Source organism: Rhinolophus hipposideros (genome assembly GCF_964194185.1).
Source record: "Rhinolophus hipposideros genome assembly, chromosome: 1".
In the NCBI taxonomy this organism is placed as follows: Eukaryota; Metazoa; Chordata; class Mammalia; order Chiroptera; family Rhinolophidae; genus Rhinolophus; species Rhinolophus hipposideros.
The window spans coordinates 64,877,131-64,902,654 of NC_138047.1; the positions used below are offsets into that span (position 1 = coordinate 64,877,131).

Below are 25,524 nucleotides of genomic sequence, written 5' to 3' on the forward strand. Positions count from 1 at the left end.
GAAGTTAAAAAATACTTACTTATTAGTATAAAAGTTAGAATAATGTAAAAATAAATGAGATGTACATGTGGGGAAGAAAAGAACCTACATAGGGCCAGTTATAGCAGTTATTATATCATAAGTAAAATGCGCAGAGCTGGGAAAGAACTTGGAAATTACCAACTCCTGGCATAAAATTCTTTATGTTGGTGCCCTGGAGATACGGATGCAGCTGGGCTCACAGGCCCGGACATCTGCCTTGGAGCCAAGTTCCCAGGTGATCCGATGCACACCCAGGTCCTACCACTGAACTACCCCAGGAAGGTAAGTCACCAGGTCCCCGGCTCTCTACACCTGTAGTCCAAAGGCCCAGCCAGGACCCCTGGGATATTCTAATTCCACAATAGATAAATCTCAGTAAGACCTACTCACCTTACACGGCTAATCAAAGCTTTCTCTATCATAATGGCTTTTCTACATTATAAATAACACTGAGTTTTTCCAACATAGTTTAGATTTCATCCTTCTACAGCATTGACACATTTTTTATTTACTTATTAAATAATGTCACTTTATAAATTCATGCAATATTGAAGCTAGAGGGCAACTAACCCACCTATTCCTTTTAAAGATGAGAAAACTCATACCAGAGATATTAGAAACTTGTCACAAGTTTCTAGAAGTCTTCTTTAGTCAATAAAGTAAACTACACTTCTCCCTTGTGGTTACTGTCTTACTAGATGAACTTATAAACAGTACAGAATATCACTAGTTTATGACTTGGGTTATCTCAAGTATAACTCAGTTCATGTGATTTCTGTGAAAGTTTCTGTTGAAAATAATTCTAGCTGCACAACAGTATGATGGCAAACGAAAAGAAGACAACAAAATACTTCATTGAATACTTAAACCAAAGTGCTCCACTTTAATGTGTAGACAAATTATGTAAATCAGAGAGGAATTTAGGAAAATTTCTTAAGAAATAACAACTTTAGGTAGGCAATTATAAGGAAGATAACAGTCATGCACGCCAAGGCCACGTGATTCTGCCACAGGCCCCAAGGTGAGAGGTCGATGCCCTGGTGTATCAAGTATTCCTCGCCAGTACACCTGAAATGCAATAGAAACAGAATATGACTTCATTCTCACCATCTGTCCAATTTCACTCAATATATTCATTGTTCTTCATTAAAGAAGCCTGTAGGTTATCAAGCCTTAAATAACTATCCCTTCATATAAAATAGGTAACAACAAATGCTTACAATTCTCCTAGGTATTATGCTAAGCAACATGCACAGAACACTTCACTTAATTCCTAAAACAACTCAATGGGGTAGATATTATACACATTCAATACATAAAAAGACTGAGGTTTAAGGAACTTAGTCAGACTCACAGACTCACACTTTGAAGTAGGTTGCCTCTCCAGATTCATTTGTTTCCAAATCTATGATGCTGCTCTCTTCAAAGGGCAGAAACATTTACCAAGTAATTTTTCACTTACTCCTCAGGGGGAAAACCTCAGCTTTAACACGTGACATCTAGGGCCCTCACAAAAATCATCAACACCCTTTAGGGAACACATTACCCACAAACCACCCATACAAAAGAAGGCAGGCTAAGAATTCCAAACTAGGAGGAGAGGCAAGGAAGGGCTTCTTGCCACAGTTGTACTTGCTCAGCTCCTGCACCAAGAGTGGAATGAGCATCTCAGAGGCTCAGCCACAAGACCTCACCAGCAGGCCCAGTAATCAGGTGTAGGCCTTGTAGCTGGAGGAGAGCAGGATGCAGTACCCTGCCACAAGTGAGACAAGCACCTGGTACTAAAAATACAGACACACCTATTACCTGGTACCATTTTTGTATGACTCTTGGCATTTACTAGTTCCAAAACAAACATCATACCCAGATCAAAAGAACGTGAGTGGGAAGAATAAAGAAAACTTCTCTTCATACAGGTTTCTGGCAATACACTGACCCTTGAACAACACAGGGTGGGGGGGTTAGAGAACTGACGCTCCCCACAGACAAAAATTCAATTATAACTTTTGACTCCCCATTAAGTTTAACTCTAATGGCATATTGCTGACTGGAAGCCCTACCCAAAAAATAAACAGTTGATAGACACATATTTTATAGATTATCTGTATTATATACTGTATTCCTACAATGAAGTAAGCTAGAGAAAATATAATTTAAAAAATCGTAAGGAAGAAAAAATACATTTACAATATTTACAGAAAAAGAAACCCCACATAAGTGAGCCCCTGCCTTCTAATGCATGTTGTTCAAAAATCAACTACTTCAAAACAGCACTTGTGATATTATTAAAAATTATTTCTGTTCTACTGGAATGGTTATGAGACTTAGAATACCTACATTCTCTTTTCCCTCATTAATTAACCAAAATCAAACCATTAACAACAATTATTGAAAAGGAAAGTGTTACGTACTTAATTTTTAAAACAACTTCTAAGTTTATTAAAATTGGCTTTTGTTTACTTGACATTTGTTTTACTGATGTTACACAAAGAAATGGCATTCCTTCTCAGCTTATTGAAATATGTGTTTCTCCATCTATAGGATACATCCTTCAATAGGTAGTATTCCAAGTCAGTTTAAAAATAGGAACAAAAACTGTGCAGAGTTTGATTTCATGATGTCTCATAAACGGAAGAGGAAGGGGCACATGCCAGGATTGTGGCAAGAAAAGGTTCACTCCCTTTCTGCTTCTGCTGCCCTGTTAGCTCTTACTACTGACCATGGGCTGGGCTCCCAGGAAGCCATTAGTTTGTGGATTCACACTTCACATAAGCCATACAGTGCAGATACTGCAAGACCTTGCTAAAACACCAAAGCAGCTCATTTCAAACATAAATGTTCTGAAAATCAAAACTCACACCCACAATCAAAACAGTAAAAGGAAATTTACAGGATCCAAAACAAACAACACATAAGAACAATTTCTCCAGCATAAATACAATTTGACCGCAGTAGAATACCTACAAATTGTACAGCACTTTCACGTGCATTAATAAACAACTCCCTTTACAGATAAGAAAACTTAGGCTCACAGCAGTCACAGACCTGAAGGGACTCACACCAGCTCTGAGACCAGTGGCCTTTCTACATCACTCCCCACAGTAAGCAAACCCATTACGGCGTTGAGTGTAAACTTACATGGCAAAGGTACAGGTACTGTTTGCTGTTACATTGAGTCCTGGGCAGAAGTTCTGTCCCAACAATTCATTATGCTGTAAAGCCTGAAACACAAGGGGGAGTGGGGAAAGGTAAATATTTTTAAATTTCTAAAAGTTTCCAAAAACTTATCACAATCCCATCCTCCTAGTTTAACTTTACTGTTATTTCTAAAAACAAACCAAATATTACATGCAAGTTTTTGTCACACCAAAGCAACTACAATGAGTTTTCCTGGCAATCAAAAGGTCTAATGATGGGATTTTGGCTTCTCATACAAAGGAAATAAAGTATTTGGCCAAGAGGGGAGACCTTGGGTTTTGTTACCCCAGAGCTCCTTCCTCCTTTTTGTCCCAATGTTATCAGCCCATAAGCATTATAATTAAAATGATACGGTGGTACTGAATGACTACTGTTAATTCATAGTAACATCTTTCATATATTTCTTGTTTGCTTTAATTAAAAGGACATAATTCTAGGGAGTCAGAAACTCAATTATAGTACTTCAATGCATACAGTTTTCTTTGGAGCTGATTACCTTTCTAAAGCATATAGTGGCTACATATATTATCTTGTTTTAAATTCTCTTTCAATAATATAGAATATGAATTCTAGGCTCCCATTGTCTCATCTATTTCCTATTGCACTGAAAACCAACTGCTTTTTTTTTTTTTTTTTACAATTGGTCAATCTTTCTCCTTCACTATGACATATCTCCCCACCCTTCACCTCAAACAGCAGGGTGACTGGGGAAAACTCAGGTGATCATCAAGGTGACCTTAATAGAAAACTCTCCTTGATTGATCCCCAAATGGATTTCCTGGGACACCTCCAAAGCCCTTGTCTGGGGACATGAGATAGTCAGGCTTTATTTTGGTTGTTCCAAATTGGGAACAATGAACCAGCCATGGTAATAGAAGAGGAAAACTTACCACATAGCCGTATCGAGGAATGCTGAAGTACTTAAACCACGACAGCCACGGCACAACGGTTCTGAGATTGACCAACAGCCCAGAAAAGATCTACAAAGAGCAAATACGAAGAATCAGGACTGGTGGAGTGATTTCATGAAGAATTCTAGAGAATACCCTCTTTAGGTCCCGTACAATCTTGTAAACATTATTGCTGGGGCCAAGTCTTTTTGGAAATTCTGTCCACTCATTTAAAGATTCAGCATATCCTCTTCGCATGGGTATTTCTCTCTATAGCTGAAGCTGTTTATGGTTTTAAAGGAATGACAATATATCTGTGTTTCCTTTAATTAGAAGACCTTTGTGACGGCTTTACTTTCTCTGTGACTGCACACAATGGAAGGCCCATAAGTACCGCCTGTTCTAATGATACGACCACTGTATGTTCCCACCAACAGACATAATGAACATATCCTGAGCCCCTCATGCCCCTCTCTACTTCCATAACACAGCAAGCTTTGTTATTTACAGGGTTTGCATTCTATCTCCCAATGACTTTAGGAATAATTTGGGGTTCAGAATGCATGCCTAAAGTAACCCATAGCCTAGACAGGTAAAAAGTATAATTTGATGAAATGTTTACCATAAAATATGGTAAATACCTTCATTTAAAGCAACAAAAAGCAGTATTGCAATGGAGACCCCAGGAAGGACCGCTCCAGCAACAGACGGGTACATAAGAAGAGGTTCATACAAAACTTCTCCTCACTGGCACTGCCATGGGGGACGGGCATGATAATGACAATGTTGCTGGTGTCACTACATACGTTTTAACTTGATTTAACCAAGTGTTTAATATATAACAGCTCCCAGTAAAATACGGTTTTATGAAGGGCTTTAAAAGTTCTCTGTATGAACCATTAAATAATAATAAATCAAAGCCCCAAATATATCAAAAATATTTTTCTATATCAAAGGACATTTTATTTCATGACATTTTACTAAATATACCAAGGTTTATCACATTCTCAATAATGTTCAGATGGGAGTTTTCAATAGCAATAGTTTGTGCTAATTACAAACTTTTAAAGATACCTACTCCTATTCTAGCAGAAAGGACTTGGGTAATAAGAGTCTTAACATTCCTGTTTACTTCATGTAGGAGGGGAAATGTGACAAATGGTTCCCTTCACCTGCTCTTTTATCTATGTGCATGTAAAATTTAAATGCATGTAAGGTTAAGATTAATAACTTTAAAAAAAGGTATGCAGAGATATATCAATAAGAGAATGCCAGGAACTCAGAAATAAGAGAACCTAGTATTGTGTGAACTTTCATTTATTCAGTATTTTTTAGTACTTTTCAAAACAAAGGAGGTACCAAAGTCAGGCAATTAAGTTGTCATTTTTATGAAGAAGTCTTCCAATGAAAAATTTTCTGGTTTTTAAGGTTCCCATTTATCAAGGTTTCACTATATGTCAACAAGAAGTCTCTTTTAAAATCTCATTTGCAACATGTTAACTAAACTTGTGAACTAGCAGTAGCAAAAAAGGGTAGGTAAGGTGAAAAAAAAGTTGGTACATTCCCTAGCATGAGCTATACTTTAATATATGGTTTCCTTAAAGCTAAGAGTCCCATTTACCGAATACTCCAGGTTTTACATAACAGGTAAATTTGCAGGAAGGCAATGAGGGGCAATAATTATTTCTCACAGAAGAAGCTTCTACTCACCATCATAAACACAAATGTGATGTTCATGAGAAGTGTTGCTACAGATACCACACTGTGACCTGCTGCTATGGCCAGTGCCATAGAACTGGCCGCATAACCCACCATCATGAGAGTAAACATCATGATGAAGAAGGACTCCACCACTGGTTTCAATCCTTAGGAAGACAGAAGGGGTTAATCCAACTGCCTAGGTCACTGTGTATCTCAGATGGTTTATTGTGCAAATAGCACTCTATTTTGAGAAACTCATAGCGAAATGAAAAAAATTCATCCTCTATCAAACCATCCTGGGTCACTCATTTCAATGATCTCCCCCCACCCCATAAAATTGCATAAAATGATCATGCAATTTTCTATTTTATACTTACTGCATTAGCACTATGCCATGTAACACCTATGCTTCTTTATGTGGAATTATTAACAATTTCTGAGTGCCTGAGGTGCAGATCTGGAAGCAGCACACCTGGCCAGAAGTCTACTGGCTTCTCCTCAGAGAAGGAGAATTGTCAGGAGCACACTCTTTTCACCCAGACATCACCACCTTATGCAGTGTTTGCTGTAACTGTGTTGGTGAAGAAACTGGGAAGACAAGGATTCCGTGGGCTCCCAGTAGTTTCACTACCCGAGGGAGAACCTCAGAACCCAAGTCTCTGAGACAAAGTACCACAGAGCTTGGGGTTGAGGATGGAGTGAAATTACGTTTCATAAAAATGCTTTATAAACTATAATGGGCTACAATTATGGGTCAGACAATCTGAAGAGTTTGGAAAAGCCATAATACCATGAGTCAGGAGTCTGAGGATCATGCTACTTCTGTATGATATATGTTTTATCTATAAAATGGAAGTTTAAGCTCAAGCAGAGCATTTGCTCCAAAACCTCTGTCAAAAATATACATAGAAATATATGGAAATGCTGAGGCAGTGAGCCTGGGGTGAAGCCTAAATACAATGCACAAATGACTCTGTCTACACTTATCAAACAAGTGCTTTATTGAACCCAATATGCTCCAAAGTTGCTATCGTTCACTATCTTAATATATACAGAGGGCGCCAAAAAAATATGCAGATTTTAAGAAAGGAAAAAACTGTATTAAAATTATAATACTTAATATATACCAATAACAAAAGATGAATACACGTCATGTGTATACATTTTTTGGAACACCGAGTATATAAGCTTTTGAAAAGAGTTATATATATTCTTGTGAAAGGAAATTATCTTCCCCTAAAATTGGAGACTAAACACACATACTTTCTTATTGCTTACCTAACAAGAAGTACGTGACAGACGTAAATATAATAGTTGTTAACATCCTCATGGGTAGCAAATCAGATAACACTTTTCCAAAGAAATAAGATGACAATCTGTAGTATCCAGTGATATATTCATGGCTAAAAAACAAACATTCATACCATACACCCCACATTAGTTTAAGAAGGCACAGACCAGATGATGGAAACACTTGCTGTACAGACTTCTGTGGCCACCAGGGGTCTAACAGACACCTCCCCACATCCTGCAGGTTTACCCACCCATTTCACCCAGGCAGCATCAGGTACCATCTTAGGTGCCCCTTCCCTGGGACATCGTCCTGTCAAGCTCTGTGCAATGACCCCTCTTCTCCCTCCTAATGGCATCCACTTTGCCCTAGGGGACCCCCACTCCAGGTAAACAGGTTCTGCATCTCCTCCCTCTTCCGACACTGGCTCACGTGAATAAAAGCACGTCAGCAGCTGATCCCAGTGGTCAGAGAGGGTTTTCTTTCTCCCCACTTCTGGTTATGAAGAAGGTGGCACTGCTATTCTCCACACCCCCAAGTGCACCTTCCGTTAACTAATCCCTGGTTACCCCTCCCATGTCACGATGAAAAATAAAACGGCGCTCCTCCCATCAATGATGGTGCCTGACAACTGTGCGTCCCTGTCAGTATGAAATCCTATTTTCTACCCTCTGAAGTCCTAGATCCCCCTCTGTCCCACAAACTCTTCCTGTCATTCCAATCTCTTCCACCAATATCTTCATTCTTTCCCTCTCTAATGATTGCTTTTTTCAAGCATATAAAAATAGGGAAGTGTCTTCCAAATTTAAAAAACACAACAAAACAGGCTGCACTTTATTTCAAGGCTGCCTTCCGGCTCTTTCCATTCTCCCTTCCATTGAGGGCTAAGCTTGCCCTATATTCTTTGTCAACTGTACCCACCCACGTTCAATTGACTGTTCAACCCACTACTTTCTCTCTACCAAGCCCCTCAAACTTTTCCTGTGAAGGTCATCATGAATTTGTATTTGCTAAAAACAAAAGTTCCTTTGCAGCCTCTTTATTTCGTACTTTCTCTGCATCATTTGCATTTGCTGCTTATGTCCTAATCTTGAACCTCCTTTTTCCTTTGGTCTCAGGACCCACATGCTCCTGCTTTTCCTTTCAGTCTCTGGCTGCTTTTTCTCAAATAACATTAGTCATCACCAGGAAGCAATCTAGGGTGTGAAATTGGATGTGACCAGTTTGACCAACAGTCCCGACACGAGACAGCCCCCTTCCAGAACAGAGACATACTCACATAAAGAGCTTCTTCTCGACAACAAGGAGCTCCACAGATGACAAACTGCTGAAACACTGGTTATTTGTCAGAAAGAAGAACACGCCAGCTCTGTAAAATGAGACAGGATTCTAAAGCACTGCATCGATTAAACATTTTTAGAATAATTTCCTACTGTGAAACTCTTCAAATGATATAATGTTAAGTAACTATTCTGGTTAAAACAGAGAGGGAAGTGTGAGCCCATTAGGTCTCTCACCATCCCTGTGTCGACAGAGTGGTACCCCTGGGACTCCATGTAATACAGTTTGAAATTCAGGGTGCTGGGTTACCATGGATTGAACTGTATCTCCTAAAACCCCCATGTGGAAGCCCTAACCCTCAGTGTGATGGTAGTTAGACATCTTTGGAAGGTGTTTAGGTTTAGATGAAGTCATGAGGGTGGGGTCCTCATGAAGGGATTAGCACCCTTAGAAAGAAAGGGAGAGACCTCAGAGTGCTCTCTGCACCACTGAGGACACAGCAGGAGTAGCAGCAAGCCAGCCGAGGGCCAACATCAGAGTCCGACCATGCTGGCACCCAGATCTCCAGAAGGGTAAGAAGTAACTTCTGTTGTTTCAGCTACCCCACCTGGGGTTCTCATTATGGAACCCAAGCTGAGGGTTACATAGGTGATAAAAATACTATCACTTTGAGTTTTAACTAACAAAATCACTGACTACCAGTCCTAATGTATGAACAAAAAAACAGCCAAATAAAGCCTGCAAAGGTTAAAAAGCTCTATTAACCACTTTTTCAAAGTTGAGTAAAGATGAAACTAAGATATGAGGAGGCAAAATGAAAGTCAGTGGAGGCAAATCTCCATCGATACTGTACTATATGCTTTGACAATACAATCATCAGCAAAACCTACATAACACATGGCCAACATGGTTTCCAACGCGCTCAGAAAGAAAGCAGATCATACTTATGAAGGAAAAATTAATTTGTGCATGTGTAAGAAAAGAATGACTATTAATGCTTCTCTCTCAGGGAAATAATTAAGGGTTATAAAGGAAAGCACAATTTATCAACACATTGAGGGAAATATAAATTTTATATAAAGCATGCTAACATCCCTGAAATGGTGTTGGGATCCCTTCATAACCAAACAACTTAATTGACACTGAGGATTTAAGTAGAGCTAAAAGAGATTGACACATCCTATTATATGGCACAAAAATAAGAGAGCATGTAAAAAAATGCAAACCCAAGTAAACAGTCCCCAAAACAGTGTCCCTAGACACTGGATAAGTTTTCTTAACACCAGAGTTATAATAATAGTAATAAAGAATAGAATTTAGGCAACATGCTGTTATAAAAATCAATGTTTATACAATAATAAATAAATGGAATGTAGCCAGACACAGCACACAAGCAGCTATGCAACTTTCTAGACACACAAAAAAGCCTAGTCCCAAAGGAAAAGCTAATTTCAGAAATAGGACACATGGCAACATTCAGCTCAATTTGTTAAGTTTTTCATGTAACAGTACAATAATGTTCACAATGATTCAGACTAGCAGACAGTGAAATTCCTCCTAAATTATAAGAATTTATTTTATAACACTAAACAGTTTTTGTTAAAGAATTTAATGTATTCTAATTATTTTCAAGGTGGTAATCCACGATACTGTGGAGTCCTATCCACCTCCCCACGTCAAAGCAAAAAATAGAAATGAAATTAACTCACAGTCAACAAAAACAAAAAAGGTAACTGGACTATGAGAAAATGTAAAACTATTATGTATCAAAGAACACTGTCAATAGAGTGAAACAACAGTCCACAGAATGGCAGGAAATATTTGTAAATTTATTTCTGATAAGGGATTAATATCCTGTATACTCTTACATAAAGAACTCTTGTAGCTCAACAGCAAAAAAAAAAAAAAAAATAAAAAACCTCAACTGAAAAATAGGCAACGGACATGAATACATATTTCTCCAAAGAAGATATACAAATGGCCAATAAGCATATGAAATGATTCTCAGCATCACTAATCAGTAGAGAAATGCAAATCAAAAACACGAGATACCACTTCACAGCAATTAGGGTGCCTATTACAAAGTCAAAAATAAAATAAAATAACAAGTGTTCACCAGATTGGGAAGAAATTGAACCCTTATACACTGCTGGAAGAAATGCAAACACAGGATGGTGGTTCTTCATAAAATAATGAATGGAATTATGAAATGACACAGTAACTCCATTTCAGAGTATATACCCAAAAGAATTTAAAGCAGAGACTGAAACAGATATTGATTTGTGTTCCCATGTTCACAGCAGCATTATTCATAATAGCCAAAAGGTAGAAACAACCCAAGTGTCCATGGATAGGTAAATGGATCAACAAAATGTCATGCATCTATACACTGGAGTACTAGTCAGCCTTTAAAAGTAAGAAATTCTGACACATGCTACAACATGGATGAACCTTACAGATGTTATGCTTAGGGAAATAAGCCAGTAACCAAAGGACAAATACTTTATTACTGTACTTACATGAGGTACCTAGATGAGTCAAATTCAGAGAAAGTCTAATAACGGTTGCCAGGGAATAGGGAAAGAGGAAATGGGGATTTTTGTTTAATGTGTACATAGACTTATTTTGCTAAAATGAAGGAAAAAAAAGTTCTGGAGATGAATGGTGGTGATGCTTGCACAACAAGGTGAACGTGATGAATGCTACTTAACAGTACACTGAAAACAGGTAACCAGGATAAATTGTGTGTTCTGTATATTTTACCACCACACACACACACACACACACACACACACTATAATTAACAGTCCCATTAAGCTTTCAATTCACTGACTTATCCTACTCTGCAATTCATCCCATACTTCTCTGAAATTCAAACTCTTAATGGGTTAGCATTACCTTGAAAAAAGCAACAGCACTTTTTCAAACTCAAAATTCAAATTTACTTACCTATTCTGGATTCCCATAGGGTCATTTTTAAGGTCATAGTAAATGGCACCTATAATCAGTCCCAGCAAGGTTGTTACAATTATCTTTTCCGAAAGAGAAAAAAGGGAGAAAGAGTTTCAGTTAAAAAAAAACAACACACACTATTTATTATTATAATATAATGTATATGGTGATAATCAATTCTCTCAATTAAGACAGAAAATTAAATAGCTTGGCCAGAGGGCTTGGGAAAATGTAAAACTGTATATATTACTAGACTGCTGTCTAAATTAAAATAAAAAATAACCTCTGTGTGTTGGGGGGCCTGTCAGGAGAACAAAGTAGACTACCGGGAAAGTTACCATTCCTCCCAGTGCTTCCGTGGCACTGGCAGTTCAGGGTCCAGTTCAGGATACGGGTACTTGGAACGTCACACAGAGTAGGAGAACAGTGCAAGCGCCTAACAGAGTCATTTCGGGAATAAAATCAACTTGAAGTGGCAATCATTTCTGGCCTGACCTCTCAAATTTTCTGGTAGTGAACATGCATAGTTTTATATTTCAAGAGGTCAAGTGAAAACAGGATACCTTTACACTTAACATAAAACTAAACAAAAATTTAATGCACACATAAAATATCTAACAATGGAATTTTGCACAATAAGAAAGTAGGGGTGAGCTGGGGATGCCTGCCTATCCTCCTAGGGAGAGTCCACCTTGCATGGAAAAGTCACTGCATTGTCACTGTCACCAAAGCATTCGGTCAGCTTTCCCTGAGGGCTCCCAAGTGCTTCCATGACCCAGTCTCCTGTCACTTCTCCAGCAACTTCAGCCTGTGGGACCCACCGCACACAGTGTAGAATTAAGCTGCCAATTGTTGCCACACTGACCTACCGCCACTTACTCAGTGTGTTGGATGAGGGCTAACACAACTAAGTAAACCTCACTTATTTTCAAGATTGATAAAATTGTCTCTGAAGGACACTTCTATCAGCAAAGGGTTAAGAATTACATTCTGATATAATTTGTCTAAGGAACTTCTACCTATTGTACTTAAATTGTATTAAATACAAAAATGTAAGAAAGAGTAATCAATAGAAAATGAAATGTCCAACCTTGTACTTGGAATCTTCTAATTTCAAAGAGAAAAACAAAAGTCTCAGGACTACAACAGTGCAACGGTATCAAGACTTGAAGTCACTTGTCAAGCACGCTTTTGGCATGAAGCAAATCAAATTGAAATTGAAAAAAGGATCGTGATCTGTGTAGGCTACTTTGTGAAGACCACAGTCTGCAAAGAATATGATTTGAGACAGCCTTAAAAATTCCCTTGCCAAGACAGAAAAGTTTTTGAAAAAAATCTATTGCCCTGGCATATTTTAATTACCCTCTGAGAACACTGTACCTCAGGTCAACAGAACAAGATTCCAAAACAAATTAGGATGACTCCACCAACATATAAGCATGCTCTATATAAGTCTATACTTTCACACAGTATAACTTTAAGAATATTGAGACTTTTTAAACTGGACACTCCACATGCTTTGTTTCTTGTGAATTCAAAGGTGATTTCTTCTACTAACAGATTGTCAGGATTACCATTAGGATGTTTCCTACAGGTTGCAAAGTTCTAAAAGGATTTTCAAAGTCAGCTTTCAAACATACTGACAAAATGACTAATCCCACAACACTGTCATGCTTTTACAAGGGGCATCTTTATTTCCTTTTGCGTTAAGGAAAGCCCAGATAAAGTAAACACTGCACAATGGACCAAAGACTCCTTGTCTGTGTATCTGGCCTCTATCTTCAACAGTAAGAAAAGAAAAAGTAGAAATTCTCTAAATGTGTGATTCTATCATTACTCAAATTTATTAACCAATATTTCTCAATGTGAGTTCTGAGAGATTTTTATGGCTGTCACAAAAACATTAATGCATCATCAAAATGTTTAATATGCTAATAATATAGATAAATCTCTAAGAGATAATGTTTTCCAACTTGATTTGATCAGGAAACCTTTGGTACTTTAAATGTACATTAAATCTTTTTACACAGATAATCCATTCATTCCAAGATCTTCCAAATACATTTCAATAAATGCAGTATCAGTAGCAAAGTCTAAATCATGTAAATGACCAGTACAAACCTAAGTAAAGCTAAGACAACAGATACAAGATTTATCAGCTGGAAGCCATAAAACATTTTAATACCTACACCTTTAAATACTTAGAGAAGCAAATCACATACATGAAAAATTAAAAACCTAAACCAGGGGTCAGTAACCTACAGCACAAAGTCAAACAGGGTCCACCATGTGTTTCTGTTCAGTACAGAAGATAACAACTGTTTTTACAATTTTAAATGGTTGAAAAAAACGGGGAATATTTCTTGCCACATGAAATTTATGTGAAATTCAAATTTCACTGTCCATGAATAGTTTAGTTGGACCACAACCATGTCCATTTGTTTATGTATCATATCGTCTATGGCTGCTGTGTCTCACTAAAATGGACGAGATTACTACATGAGACAAAGACCACATGGCCTGCAAAGCCTAAAATACTCACTAAGTGGCCCTTTACAAAAATAACGGGCAAACTCCTGCCCTCAGCTAATATGCCAGTATTCAAAAACCCGAACAAGAGCTGATCCAGTTAAGCAGACGCTCAGGGACATGCAACGTTCTATCCCTATTGTATGAGATCACCACTGCTCTGAACATTGTGGAATTCCTTCTGTGGAACTGAGTTCACTGAGGAGGCAATTAGACTGAACAAGCAACCTGGAGACACTAGGCCTGGGGTTTGCAGCTGAAGGAACTCGAGCACCAAAAGATGCAGAATCGTGGTATACTAGAAATATCTCCACACTTTAATCAGGTCTTGCTCAGAACTACAATATATGTGACTGGGACAGAACATTTATAAACCACTTTGAGAGGCAAGATAAATTTATTTTCGAAGTTAAAAAAATCTAATGCATGAATCACATGGAAAAATCAACTCCGTTACATCATCTCATTGTTGACCAATGGGAAACCAGGTGGACATGATTAACTTCACTAGACTTCTTTCCAAATAACATCAAATCTACTCTAAAAGAACAAAAATTTACCCTTGATTGATAGTACGCAAAAGTGCTCATGTTCCAACAGAAATGTCAAATAACAAGTCCCAAAAATCTTTGGAACAATTAGCAGTACATCTCAAAGAAGGATGTAGACTCTAGGTATTAATACTTAGAAAGCAACAGTACTGAAGTATGAAAATTATGGCACACGTGGTAAGAAGTCAGTAATAGAGTCAACTTCATGCCATCTTTTGGTAGTCAAGAGAAATTCAATGATTGATAATAAAATTAATAACCCCAAAAATAACTGGGTAAATTGATTTCCTTAGAAATATGACCAATGAACTGAAAATACTAGGTTTTATATGACGGAGGTCTTCACAATAACAGAAAATCCATATGGAGTAATAAACAACTATCAACAGACCAGCCAAAAGATGAAAAGAACATTATTTCATCTTAATGAAGAGAAAGTTAATCTGATAGTGAATGATAGCCAAATTTAATGGAAGTCAAGTTTGCTTATTAATTTTCTGCCAGTTGTACACCGTTTTAGGCATCTGCTGCTCTCTGAAGACTAGAACCCCAAAATGAGGAAGGTCAATTATAAGGAACAACATTTGCACACAGGCTCTTCCCTCAGACATCAACTGGCCCCTCCTCCACTGGGGTGCATTCACTGACATCTAGGTGAAGTCTTCTGTGACCACCTGACTTAAAATGTAAACATCCCTTCCCCCTTTCCTTCTCTCTCTATCTCTTTTCCCCCACTTCTATGTTTAAACTTTCCCATAGCCCCTTTTTCCTTCTGCCATGCTTCAAACTTTATTTCTGTATGAATTTCGCAGCTGTCCCTCCTCATAAGAAAATGTGCTCCAGAAGAGCAGGGATATTCAGTTTTACCCACTGTGTTCACTGGATGTACAAGCTCCCAAATGCAGCACTTGATCAAGAAACTTGTTGAATAAATCAGGAAATAAATGTATGCAGCTACCAGAAAAACCCAAATGGGACTAAACAATTCCTTTACTACACAATTTTTGAAAACAAATTTTCTCTACAGTGATGGTCTATTGAAGATTATCTAAATCAACATAAATTCTGAATTACATAGTCCAAAAATCACTTGTAAAAAGTTTCCTATATGCAAAACTTTTATTATGTTTTATTTGTTCCATTGACTGTTTTGATATCCCAAATGGAATGGGCTGAAAATGTCAGTAGAAGATAGTAATATCCTAACGTGTATGGTGTCAGAATCTAATGTTGCTACATGAGCATTTCAGAGCATAATTAGAAGAATCTGTAAGATTACCTCAGCTATAGATGCATGGGGATAACCCAGTAAGTTTTTGAATGAACGCTTGGAAATCCATCTGAGTTGATGACAGAAGGAGGTGGCATAGGTGAGTTTCTTGAAGGCTACATTCCTCTTCTTTTTCTGAACCCCTGAGAATTGATCTAACTCAGCTTTTGTGTCTCTGAAGAAGGTGGAGTTGACATAAAACTCAGCTAATTTTTCTATGAGTGGCTTATCTCTCTCGGACGGCTCTTCAGTGTCCTTGGCTTGGAATAAAAGTGGATAGAGGAAAACATTAATGAAATAACTGATTTAGTCCATTTTTACTGTAACTGGTTTCATAGATGCTTCCCGAACATCTAAATTCTAAAGCTTGACTGTAAATCATTATAAGACCTGTTCTTGCTTTATACATTAGAAATATATAGTTAAATGACCTGACAACTTCCATAAACTTCCTGATACAGCAAACCATTCACCATTTCCTAAATACAATATCTGCAACCCAATTCTTTTAAAATAAATGCACCATAGGAAATTGTAATTCTTCATATAAAAATGTCATGCTTGCTTTCTACTATGTGCAAATGCATAAATTACCATGTTTCTTATTTCAAAACACTACATAAACAATCATCATATATTTTAATGGAAACTCCCCTTAGACACTATCAGATAAATGCTCATTTATAAATTACACCAAAAACACAGCATTCGTGAACAACATCAGTGTTGACTGGTGCTGCAGGCTGAACATTTGTATCCCCCCAAAATTCATATACTGCAACCCAATCACCAGCGTTATACTATTTGAAGGTGGGGCCTTTGAGGAATGATGACATCATCAGGGTAGAGCCCTTCCCGAATGGGGTTAGTGCCCTTAGAAGTGGCCCCAGGGAGCCCCCTCCCTCCTTCCACCATGGGAAGAGGCAACAAGAAGATGGTCACCCACCTATGAACCAGAAAGTGGGGCCTCAACAGACACTGAATATACTCGCGCCTGATGGGCTACCCAGCTTCCAGAATTGAAAAATAAATGCATATTGTATATGTCACCTAGTCTATAGTATTCTTGTTACAACAGCCTCCACATACTAAGACAACTGGCATCTGAGGGCAGCTTTACTAATATAAATTCACAGGTACATTTTAATGAGCTACCACACTGCTAGACTTCAGTCAATTCGACAAGGTGATAATCTGTGACTCTGGACCAATTCGCATACCTTCACCACCTTCATCCTCTCTGTTTGATATCACAGCAGAGGAGTCTCCATTAATGACATCCAGGAAGAAGTCTGCAGGGTTATTATAGGGCTCACAGTGGTGACCTACAAAAGAAGGCAAGTCAGGTACACAAATTCACAGCCTTGGAAAAAGCGACTCACTTGCATGGCTGAGGTAGGTGAGGCTGGGGTACAGAATTTAACAACTTCTCCCTCGTTTCTTTCTCTCTTCTCCCCTTAATAAGTTACCCCTTCTTTTTACATATTCAATCACACAATATTTCAATAATTCTCCATTTGCTGGCAAAATCATCCTCCAAACCAGCCTGGGGCTCCCACAAAGCCTTACCCATAGTAATTCATGAGACCTGAAATACCTGTCATTATGCTCTGGTTCTAACCATTACTTCTTCAAAAATCTAAATATAGACCCAAGGGGTAAAAAATATATAGGTTGAAAAAGAAAACAAAGAAAGCTGCATCTAGCACTAATGCTCCTCAAAGCAAGGAAACAACAAAAGCCAGAAGAGGTGCAGCAGGTCTGTGTTAGGGAAGAGCCCAGGGCGTGCTCGGTTGTCAGGGCTCACCTACAGACTTCGAGAATGCCAGTACCTACTATTGCAATGGTTCCTTCTCCATCTACTAAATTCAGATCCAAATTTAATATGCAGCTGGAATTGCAATGTGGAGAAAAAAGCACCAGAGCAGCATTGTCAAGAGGACGTGAGCAACACCACACACTTGAAGTCTTACCTTGACTTCTTAAGCCAGATCATCTGAACTCATCTTGTTCTATAGTCTAATTCTTAGAATTGCTTCAACTATACTCACCAGTCGCATGTGTGCTTGATTGTCTTACATGATAGGGATTCAACAAAAGCAAATTTTGAAAGACAGCTAAAGACTATTTATAATTATAGTGAGGTCATGAAGAATCATATCCAAATATCTCTAAAATGAAGCAGACTGAATGAGCCATAAAAAATATTACATTTTTCTATCTGAAATAGAACCAGACTGACCAGAACTGTCAGAAATGTTGGCCCATCAAAGTCAGGCTCAGGAGTAGCCATTCTATTGACTGGTAAGTCACTCATACCCACTGCAATCTAATTTTACTAGAAAGGCAAGCAGCATCTCCATGAACCCTCATAAAGTCAGAACAACATCGCCTGTAAGGGAAAATAATGATTAAAACTGATCTGTCAGAGTCAGGAATACAAATGATTTGGGGGTACAGTAAGGCCTTCCCAAAAATGTTCAACTGACAGATAACTGGCTGCGAGGCCAATATATTAATTGAACTGTTAGGAAAAGGTCACCAGAACTGGCAACCAGAACAGATACAGGCCCAGTAGAAACAGTCCTACACATACACAGAGTATGCACGCATACTCACATAGGACAGGAAAGAGGCCTAAATAACAAGCCAGTGCTGCAAAATGAAGAAAACTTCTAGCACCAAACTGAGCAAAGATGTTCTGCAGTGATGGAACCCATACTATGTCTACGCAACCACCAAAGAGCACTCATGGCCTTCTCTGCTCTTTCAGGATTCTATTGAGGAAGGACCTCACTGTAGGAAAAAGGCAACCATACCAGCTGATGCAAAGTACCCCAAGGCCTCCTGAGCAGGCCCGTGGAACATTACTCTTCCTGAGGCCAACAAGGTAAGGCTGTCAAACAGCTTGAAGATGGAATAACGAGGCTGATGAATGGAGAAGATGATGGTTCTTCCCTGTTTAGACATCCTAGTTGAAAGTGAGAAAATAACAAGTCATTAAACATCTGAAACGTGCACCTCTTAGCAGCAAAATTTATTCCAGGCTTTACATCATTTATTCCTACTTCAATTTGACTTTCTCTTACTAACTTCCCATCTCCTGTTATCTCTCTGAGAGTTAGGGGACATAAATCCAATGTTCTTATGAAATATGAAGGTTTCTTGAAGAGTCCCATGAACAGTCTAATATCAACTAGAACATGAATTAAAACTGCAGATTCCTGCGCAGTCTTCCCAGACCTACTGGGTCTTTGGAATACATATTTTTAACAAACACCCAAGTAACTTGTAAGTACACTCACATTTGAGAACTTATAATGGACTAAATATTAAAACAATCATTGATGCTCCAGTCTCATGGATCAGTGAAGACTTTCGGTCCTACAGGAACTGGTAGAATGGGTTCAGTCCTAGCACTACAATTAACATTGCTGAGTACTTACTATGTCTTTGCTGAATATAGGTACCCACATCTGAATTTTAAAATATAGTTATGAGGCAGTTATGAAACAATACTGACAGTACCAACAATTTTAATTCCTGCATTTCACAGATAAGCCTAAAGGTTAGTAACTGGCCCAGTGTATCACAGTTGGCAAGAAGCGGGGCTGGGGTTCAATGGACCATGGCCAAAACATTGCTAAACTATATTTACACAGGATTTGCTACTTATGGATAGAAGAAACAAAGGCCAAAAGCACTATTCAAAAACTGTTATTAAATACATTTTATGAGAAGAATCTCTTCAATTGAAGCATTTTCTAAGCATCTACTATTAATATATGTTAGCAGTGTGTACACTGTGCCTCAAAGAGGATCAGGCCAGAAAATCAATCATTTCAGAACAATGTGGAATAGAAGTAGCTGGGGGTTCCTTACAAGCAAAATAGAAGATTATAACTTCTGAAGATGATATAAGGTAAAGAGCCCGACAGGAATAAGTCAAGAAGAAATATAAAGGGTAGTCAAGGTGAAGAAACATGGAGAAGAAAGTGTGAGATACCAAGGTCAATTCAGGATAATACAAGCAGTTCAGTGTCATTGCAGAGTTGGGTTAGGGGGTGGGGAGGAGAGAAGCTAATAAAAGAGTCTGCATCAAATAACAAGCATGTGATGAATCCCTTTACTCAGAAGGTGGAACTTTAGTCAGTAGACAACAAGGAGCCGAAAAAGGACCGGAAGCAGGGAAGTGGATTGGTGTGAGAGCCTTGCTACTGAGGACCAATGGCATCAGTATCTCCGACTAGAAATGGAGACTCTTGGTCTCTACCTCAGAGCTATAGAAACAGATTCTGCATTTTTAACAAGACCCCAGGAGATTAGTGTACACAGCGAAGCTGGAGAGAGATTGGGTTAGAGCTCTAGGCATAAGCAAAGATGCTTGTGTGCGAACTAGTCTGAAACATCATGATAATATTTACAGTTACCTTATCAATTCATCATTCGCTAATGAACACTGTTAACATAGCTGCAGATAATAAAAACACCATGGATGTATTCTCTAACTGAACTTGAACACCAGACCCATTACTTGGCATCGTCACGTATGTGTATGATGGATATCTCAAACTGAAGATGTTGAAAATCTTAGAAATCTTCCCATCTTCACATTGCTTCTAATCCAAGCAGAAAGACTTGCTTACAAGTGCAAGGGAATCAGAGAAAACAAGGTAATAATAGGTAGGAAATGCCATATGAAGAGTATGTCTGGGGGCAGCCGAATGGCTCAGTTGGTTAGAGCACGAGGTCTTAACAGGGTTACCGGTTCAATTCCCACATGGGCTGGTGAGCTGAACCCTCCACAACTAGATTGAAGATGATGAGCTTCCAGAGTGGTGGCCGGATGGCTCACTTGGTTCGAGTGCAAACTTTTAACAACAAGGTTGAAGGTTCAATTCCCATGTGGGATGGTGGGCTGCGCCCCCTGCAACTAAAATTGAAAACGGCGACTGGACTTTTAAACTGAGCTGCATCCTCCACAACTAGACTGAAGGACAATGACTGATGGATCCTGAAAAATACATGGTTCCCCAATATTCCCCAATAAAATTATAAAAAGAAAAAAAGAATTATATAAAAAAATTAAAAATTATTGTAAAAAGAGATGTCAACAACTTAATTTTTATAATTTCTCCTATTAATCCGATCCTTTCAGAGTCTTCTTATTGAAAAAAGGAAATGCCATTGCTTTCACTACATTCCTCCATTATTCAAGTCCCAAATATTAGAAGTCATGCTCTCAATACTCACACCCTAAATAGATTCAGAATCCACACACTTCTTACCACGTCACCACTACCATCCTACTCAAAGCCACAATCATCTCAACTGAGCTACCAAAAACAGCCTACTCACTGGTTTCCTTGCACTCACCTTTGCCCAATTATATAGTATATTCTCTATATGGCTGCCTCTCACCGGTTCTAAAAGCACCTCAGATCACCTAGGGACAGTAAAAGCCAGAATTCGTAGAGTAGCCTACAAAAGTCTATATAATCTGCCACCCACTCAATTTCATCTCATGTTCTATTCTAACTGTGAAGAACGAATTGTATCCCACCCCACTCCCAAACTCATGTGTGGAAATCTTAAATCCCAGCACCTCAGAATGTGACTGTATTTGGAGATAGATTCTTTAAAGAGGTATATGACACTCTTGAAGGTCATATGAGGGAGCCTAATTCCAATACAAACTAGTGTTATAACACGTGATCAGGACACAGACAAACCGAAGGAGGGTGAAATGAAGACACAGGGAGAAGACAGCTACCTACAAGCCAAGGAGAGAGGCCTCAGAAGAAATAATCCTGATGGCACTTTAATCTTAAACTTCTGGCCTCCAAAACTGTGAAAAAAATAATTTCTATTGTTTAAGACACAGTTAAGACTGTTTAAGACAGTCTGTGTACCATGTTGTGGCAACCCAAGGAAACTAAGACACTAAATACCCTCACTCTCTTTCGGTCACTGGGTTCCAGTCCCTCTGGCTTCTTGATGTTACAGACACATTAGTCATGGTCTGCCTGAGGACCACTGTCCACTCCCTCCAACTAGAACCCTCTCCCCCCACACCCCAGGTCTTGCTCACAGCTCAATGGCACATCATTGAGGACTTCCCTGACCATCCTGCTGTGCAGTGCAGGACCCCCGACTCTCACCACAGCAGTCTTCCCTACACTCTTAATCTACTTCATTTTTCTTGAAACACATTTATTAGTTGACTGTTCCCCTCCAAGAAAAAAAGAAGAAATGTCTGTCTGCTGTGCTCCTTTCTAAATCTTCTGCACCAGGAGTCATGACTCGTACACAGCAGGTGATCAAATACTGCATGAATGTAAGAATAATGTTCCCATGGCATTTACCTCTTCAGGAGCAAAAGGACAGCATTTGCTGAGCTTGAGTCTAAGCCAGTTGTGGGCTCATCCAGGAACAATATGGATGGATCTGTAGTAAGCTCCATCCCAATACTAGTTCTTTTCCTTTCTCCTCCAGACACACCGCGGATAAACTGAGTTCCAACCTAAAACACAAATATAATCATTATTAACAACTTGCATAGCCAATATTGTTTGTTGAGCTCCTAATACCAGGGGTGCCAAAAAAACGTAAACACATCACTTGTATTCATCTTTTGTTATCAGTATATATTGAGTATTACAATTGTAATACAGCTTTTTCCTTTCTTAAAATGTGTCTTTATTTTTGTGGCACAATCTGTATGTGCCAACCCCATAAGAGGCACTTTATCTCATATCCTCATTTATTCTGAATAGCAAATAAATGAATATCAGGGAGGTAGGTTTCTCTTTAATTAGACGAGTAAACTGAGATCAGAGCTGATACATGGCTAAGCCTGATATGAAACCATGTTTCAGATCGTTCTATATGTTCCTTATCGCATTAAATATTTAAAGATGGAAGTTAGAACTGAAAGATGTGGCCCTGACATAGTGAAATCATAGTCCTAAAATGGAGATAAACATAGGACAGGAAAAGGTGAAAGCATATATAGTTTATTAGTCTTCTTATACCCCTTACTTTCTAACCCACTAAAAAAAAAAAAAGAAAAAAGAAAAAGTCCTCAAGTGGAGTCACAAGACCTGGGGGGTGGCAACTAAGGAAGTGCTCTTTCTACTATCTACATTAGCATCCCTTAAGTCACCATAAGCTTCCCAATTTGTCTTTTTCTACCCTATCTCACTACAGAAATCCTGACTCATTCTTTCAGACAAATTCAGAAAGCAGAATATTTCACAGGGCAACTTGCTCAGTCTTTTCAAACACTCAATGTCCTTCTATGCAGCTGGGGGGAGCAAGAAGATTTTAGGGAGGCAGGAGGTAGGCATCAATTTTTATAATAAGAGTCTTTAAGAGATAATAATCAAATGACACGCATACCGTTGATTTGATCAAATAACAATTGAGCTATAAAAGGCATGTAAGCACAATTGGAGAAATGTGAATGAACATGAGCTCTATATAGCTGCATTTAAATATTATTAATTTTGTTAGTTGGTAATAGTAGTATGGTAATGCAGGCACATATCTTTATTTTTTTTAATGCATAAGAAGTATTCAGGGGTGAAATATGATATTTACAACTTCGCTCAAATTACTTCAGAAAGAAAAACCTGAAGCCATTATTGAATAAGGTTTAACAACAGGGAAATCACGGTGAATATTTTTAGTAATCATACCTTCATATTAATTATACTACAATCATATCAATACTATCCTAATGACAATATTCTCTCTACATATCTGTTACATTTAAAATTCCATAAAAAGTAAACTTTTTTATATATTATTTCAATCAATTACATAAATGAATTCTAAGAAGTCAACATGTCTCCAGTTTATATTTCTTGGAAATCCATGCAAGGATCTCATGGCAAAGACTGCCTAAATGTGAAGAGTGGAAAGCAGCTTCCTGGAATGACAAAATCAAATAACCAGAGCCCTAGCAAAGGAAACTCAATCACTCATGAAATGAAAACAAGTAGTATGTGGTAGTATCTCAGAGTTATTCTACCGAAAAAAAATACAGCAAAATAATTTTACATAAAACACTGTCAAAAATATCGCACGGGGGCTGGCCTGGTGGCTCAGGCGGTTAGAGCTCCATGCTCATAACTCCAAGGGCTGTCGGTTCGATTCCCACATGGGCCGGTGGGCTTTCAACCACAAGGCTGCCAGTTCAATTCCTTGAGTCCCGCAAGGGATGGTGGGCTCTGCCCCTTCAAATAAGATTGAACATGGCACTTTGAGCTGAGCTGCCCCTGAGCTCCCAGATGGCTCAGTTGGTTGGAGCGCATCCTCTCAATCACAAGGTTGCCGGTTCAACTCCCACACGGGGTGGTGGGCTGTGTGCCCTGCAACCAGCAACAGCGGCTGGACCTGGAGCTGGGCTGCACCCTCCACAGCTAGGACTGAGGGGACGGCAACCTGAAGCTGAACGGCACCCTCCACGACTGGGATTGAGGGGACAACAATTTGACTTGGAAAAAAAGTCCTGGAAGTACACACTGTTCCCCAATAAAGTCCTGTTCCCCTTCCCCCAAAAAATCTTTAATATATATATATATATATATATATATATATATATATATATATATATATATATCATATGAAGCAGCAGCCAGAATACCCCCAGTCTTCATTGACTCTAATTAAGGGATATCACAGGGGATTAAACGGGAGCCATCAGAATTTAAACAGCTCATCTTCACCCAGCGCTTCAGATGTCTTCCCAGCAATCGTCCATATCTATTCATCAACTGTACAGTTCACTCATTCATCTCATTTCTTCTTCCTGATCCTGCCCAACACACATAAGGAATTCTTCTTGTCTCTCTTGCCCATAACTGTTACCTATAAAACCTAAGAGAGCCCAGCACATGCCAGTAATATTGGCAGAAGGGAGAGAGGAACAGAGGGAGGGACGATGTGAGACAAATTGCCAGAAGAAACCCTGTACAAAAAACGAATCAGTGCTACAAAAGTTAGAAATACGCCCTAATTTGTTTTTCTGTTTGTTTGTTTGAATGTTTCTAATTAAAGTGTATTGGGGTGACAATGGTTAGTAAAGTTACTTAGGTTTCAGGTGTACAATACTGTAATACATCATATATATATCACATTATGTGTTCACCCCCCAGAGTCAGTTCTGCCTTCACCATATATTTGATCCTCTTTACCCTCTTCTACCACCCCCTTCCCTCTTACCCTCTGGTAACCACTAAACTATTGTCTGTGTCTATGAGTTTTTGTTTCTTTATTTGTTTATCTTGTTCCTTTGTTCTTTTGTTTTATATCCTACGTATCAGTGAAACCATATGGTTCTCAACTTTTTTCTGTCTGACTTACTTCATTTAGCATAATAATCTCAAGTTCTATCCATGTTTTCGCAGATGGCACAAATTTGACACTTGAGAAACACGCCCTAATTTCAATGAAAACTTTGGAAGCCAAATTATAGCAAAGTGAAACACACAGAGCAAGAACCATGGATTTTGTCATTTATAAATTCTAGGAATGCATCTCCAAAGCAATAAAAGAGACTCCCATGGAAGAACAGAGGAGAACAGCTAAAAGGGGAAGGAGAAAACAGAAAAAAGTTAGTTTACAGATACTGAATGTGATAAGACCTAAACAATTTGTGTGGGGGACGATCACGAGCTATAATCACATGGAAGGGACACCTGTTCTTTGCAAAGAACACTTTTACATACTGGACCATACTGCCATACTTCATTTCCAAAATTCAGTCATTATTTTTTTCAGTTTTTTCCTGGCTAATACCTACTAGGTCGGTGCAAAAAAATTACTTTTTTGTTG

The 25,524-nt window shown here is 38.5% G+C and overlaps 1 protein-coding gene across 2 annotated transcripts in view; it reads right to left on the bottom strand.

Annotated features, from left to right (window-relative positions):
• Positions 1-941: 941 nt before the first annotated feature.
• LOC308490301 (broad substrate specificity ATP-binding cassette transporter ABCG2-like) overlaps positions 942-25,524 on the bottom strand; it is a gene marked incomplete at both ends in the record, with an annotated part of 31,086 nt that continues 6,503 nt past the window's right edge. Inside the window, 11 exons of one of the 2 annotated variants that reach the window (XM_081032305.1) lie at positions 942-1,089; positions 3,160-3,242; positions 4,110-4,199; positions 5,820-5,974; positions 7,089-7,213; positions 8,381-8,470; positions 11,332-11,414; positions 15,694-15,944; positions 16,914-17,009; positions 18,504-18,655; positions 22,050-22,207. In XM_081032305.1, the coding sequence (XP_080888431.1) occupies positions 942-1,089; positions 3,160-3,242; positions 4,110-4,199; positions 5,820-5,974; positions 7,089-7,213; positions 8,381-8,470; positions 11,332-11,414; positions 15,694-15,944; positions 16,914-17,009; positions 18,504-18,655; positions 22,050-22,207 (1,431 nt within the window). Of the gene's footprint in view, positions 1,090-3,159; positions 3,243-4,109; positions 4,200-5,819; positions 5,975-7,088; positions 7,214-8,380; positions 8,471-11,331; positions 11,415-15,693; positions 15,945-16,904; positions 17,010-18,503; positions 18,656-22,049; positions 22,208-25,524 lie in introns of both variants that reach the window. The other variant, XM_081032304.1, reaches the window with a different exon arrangement.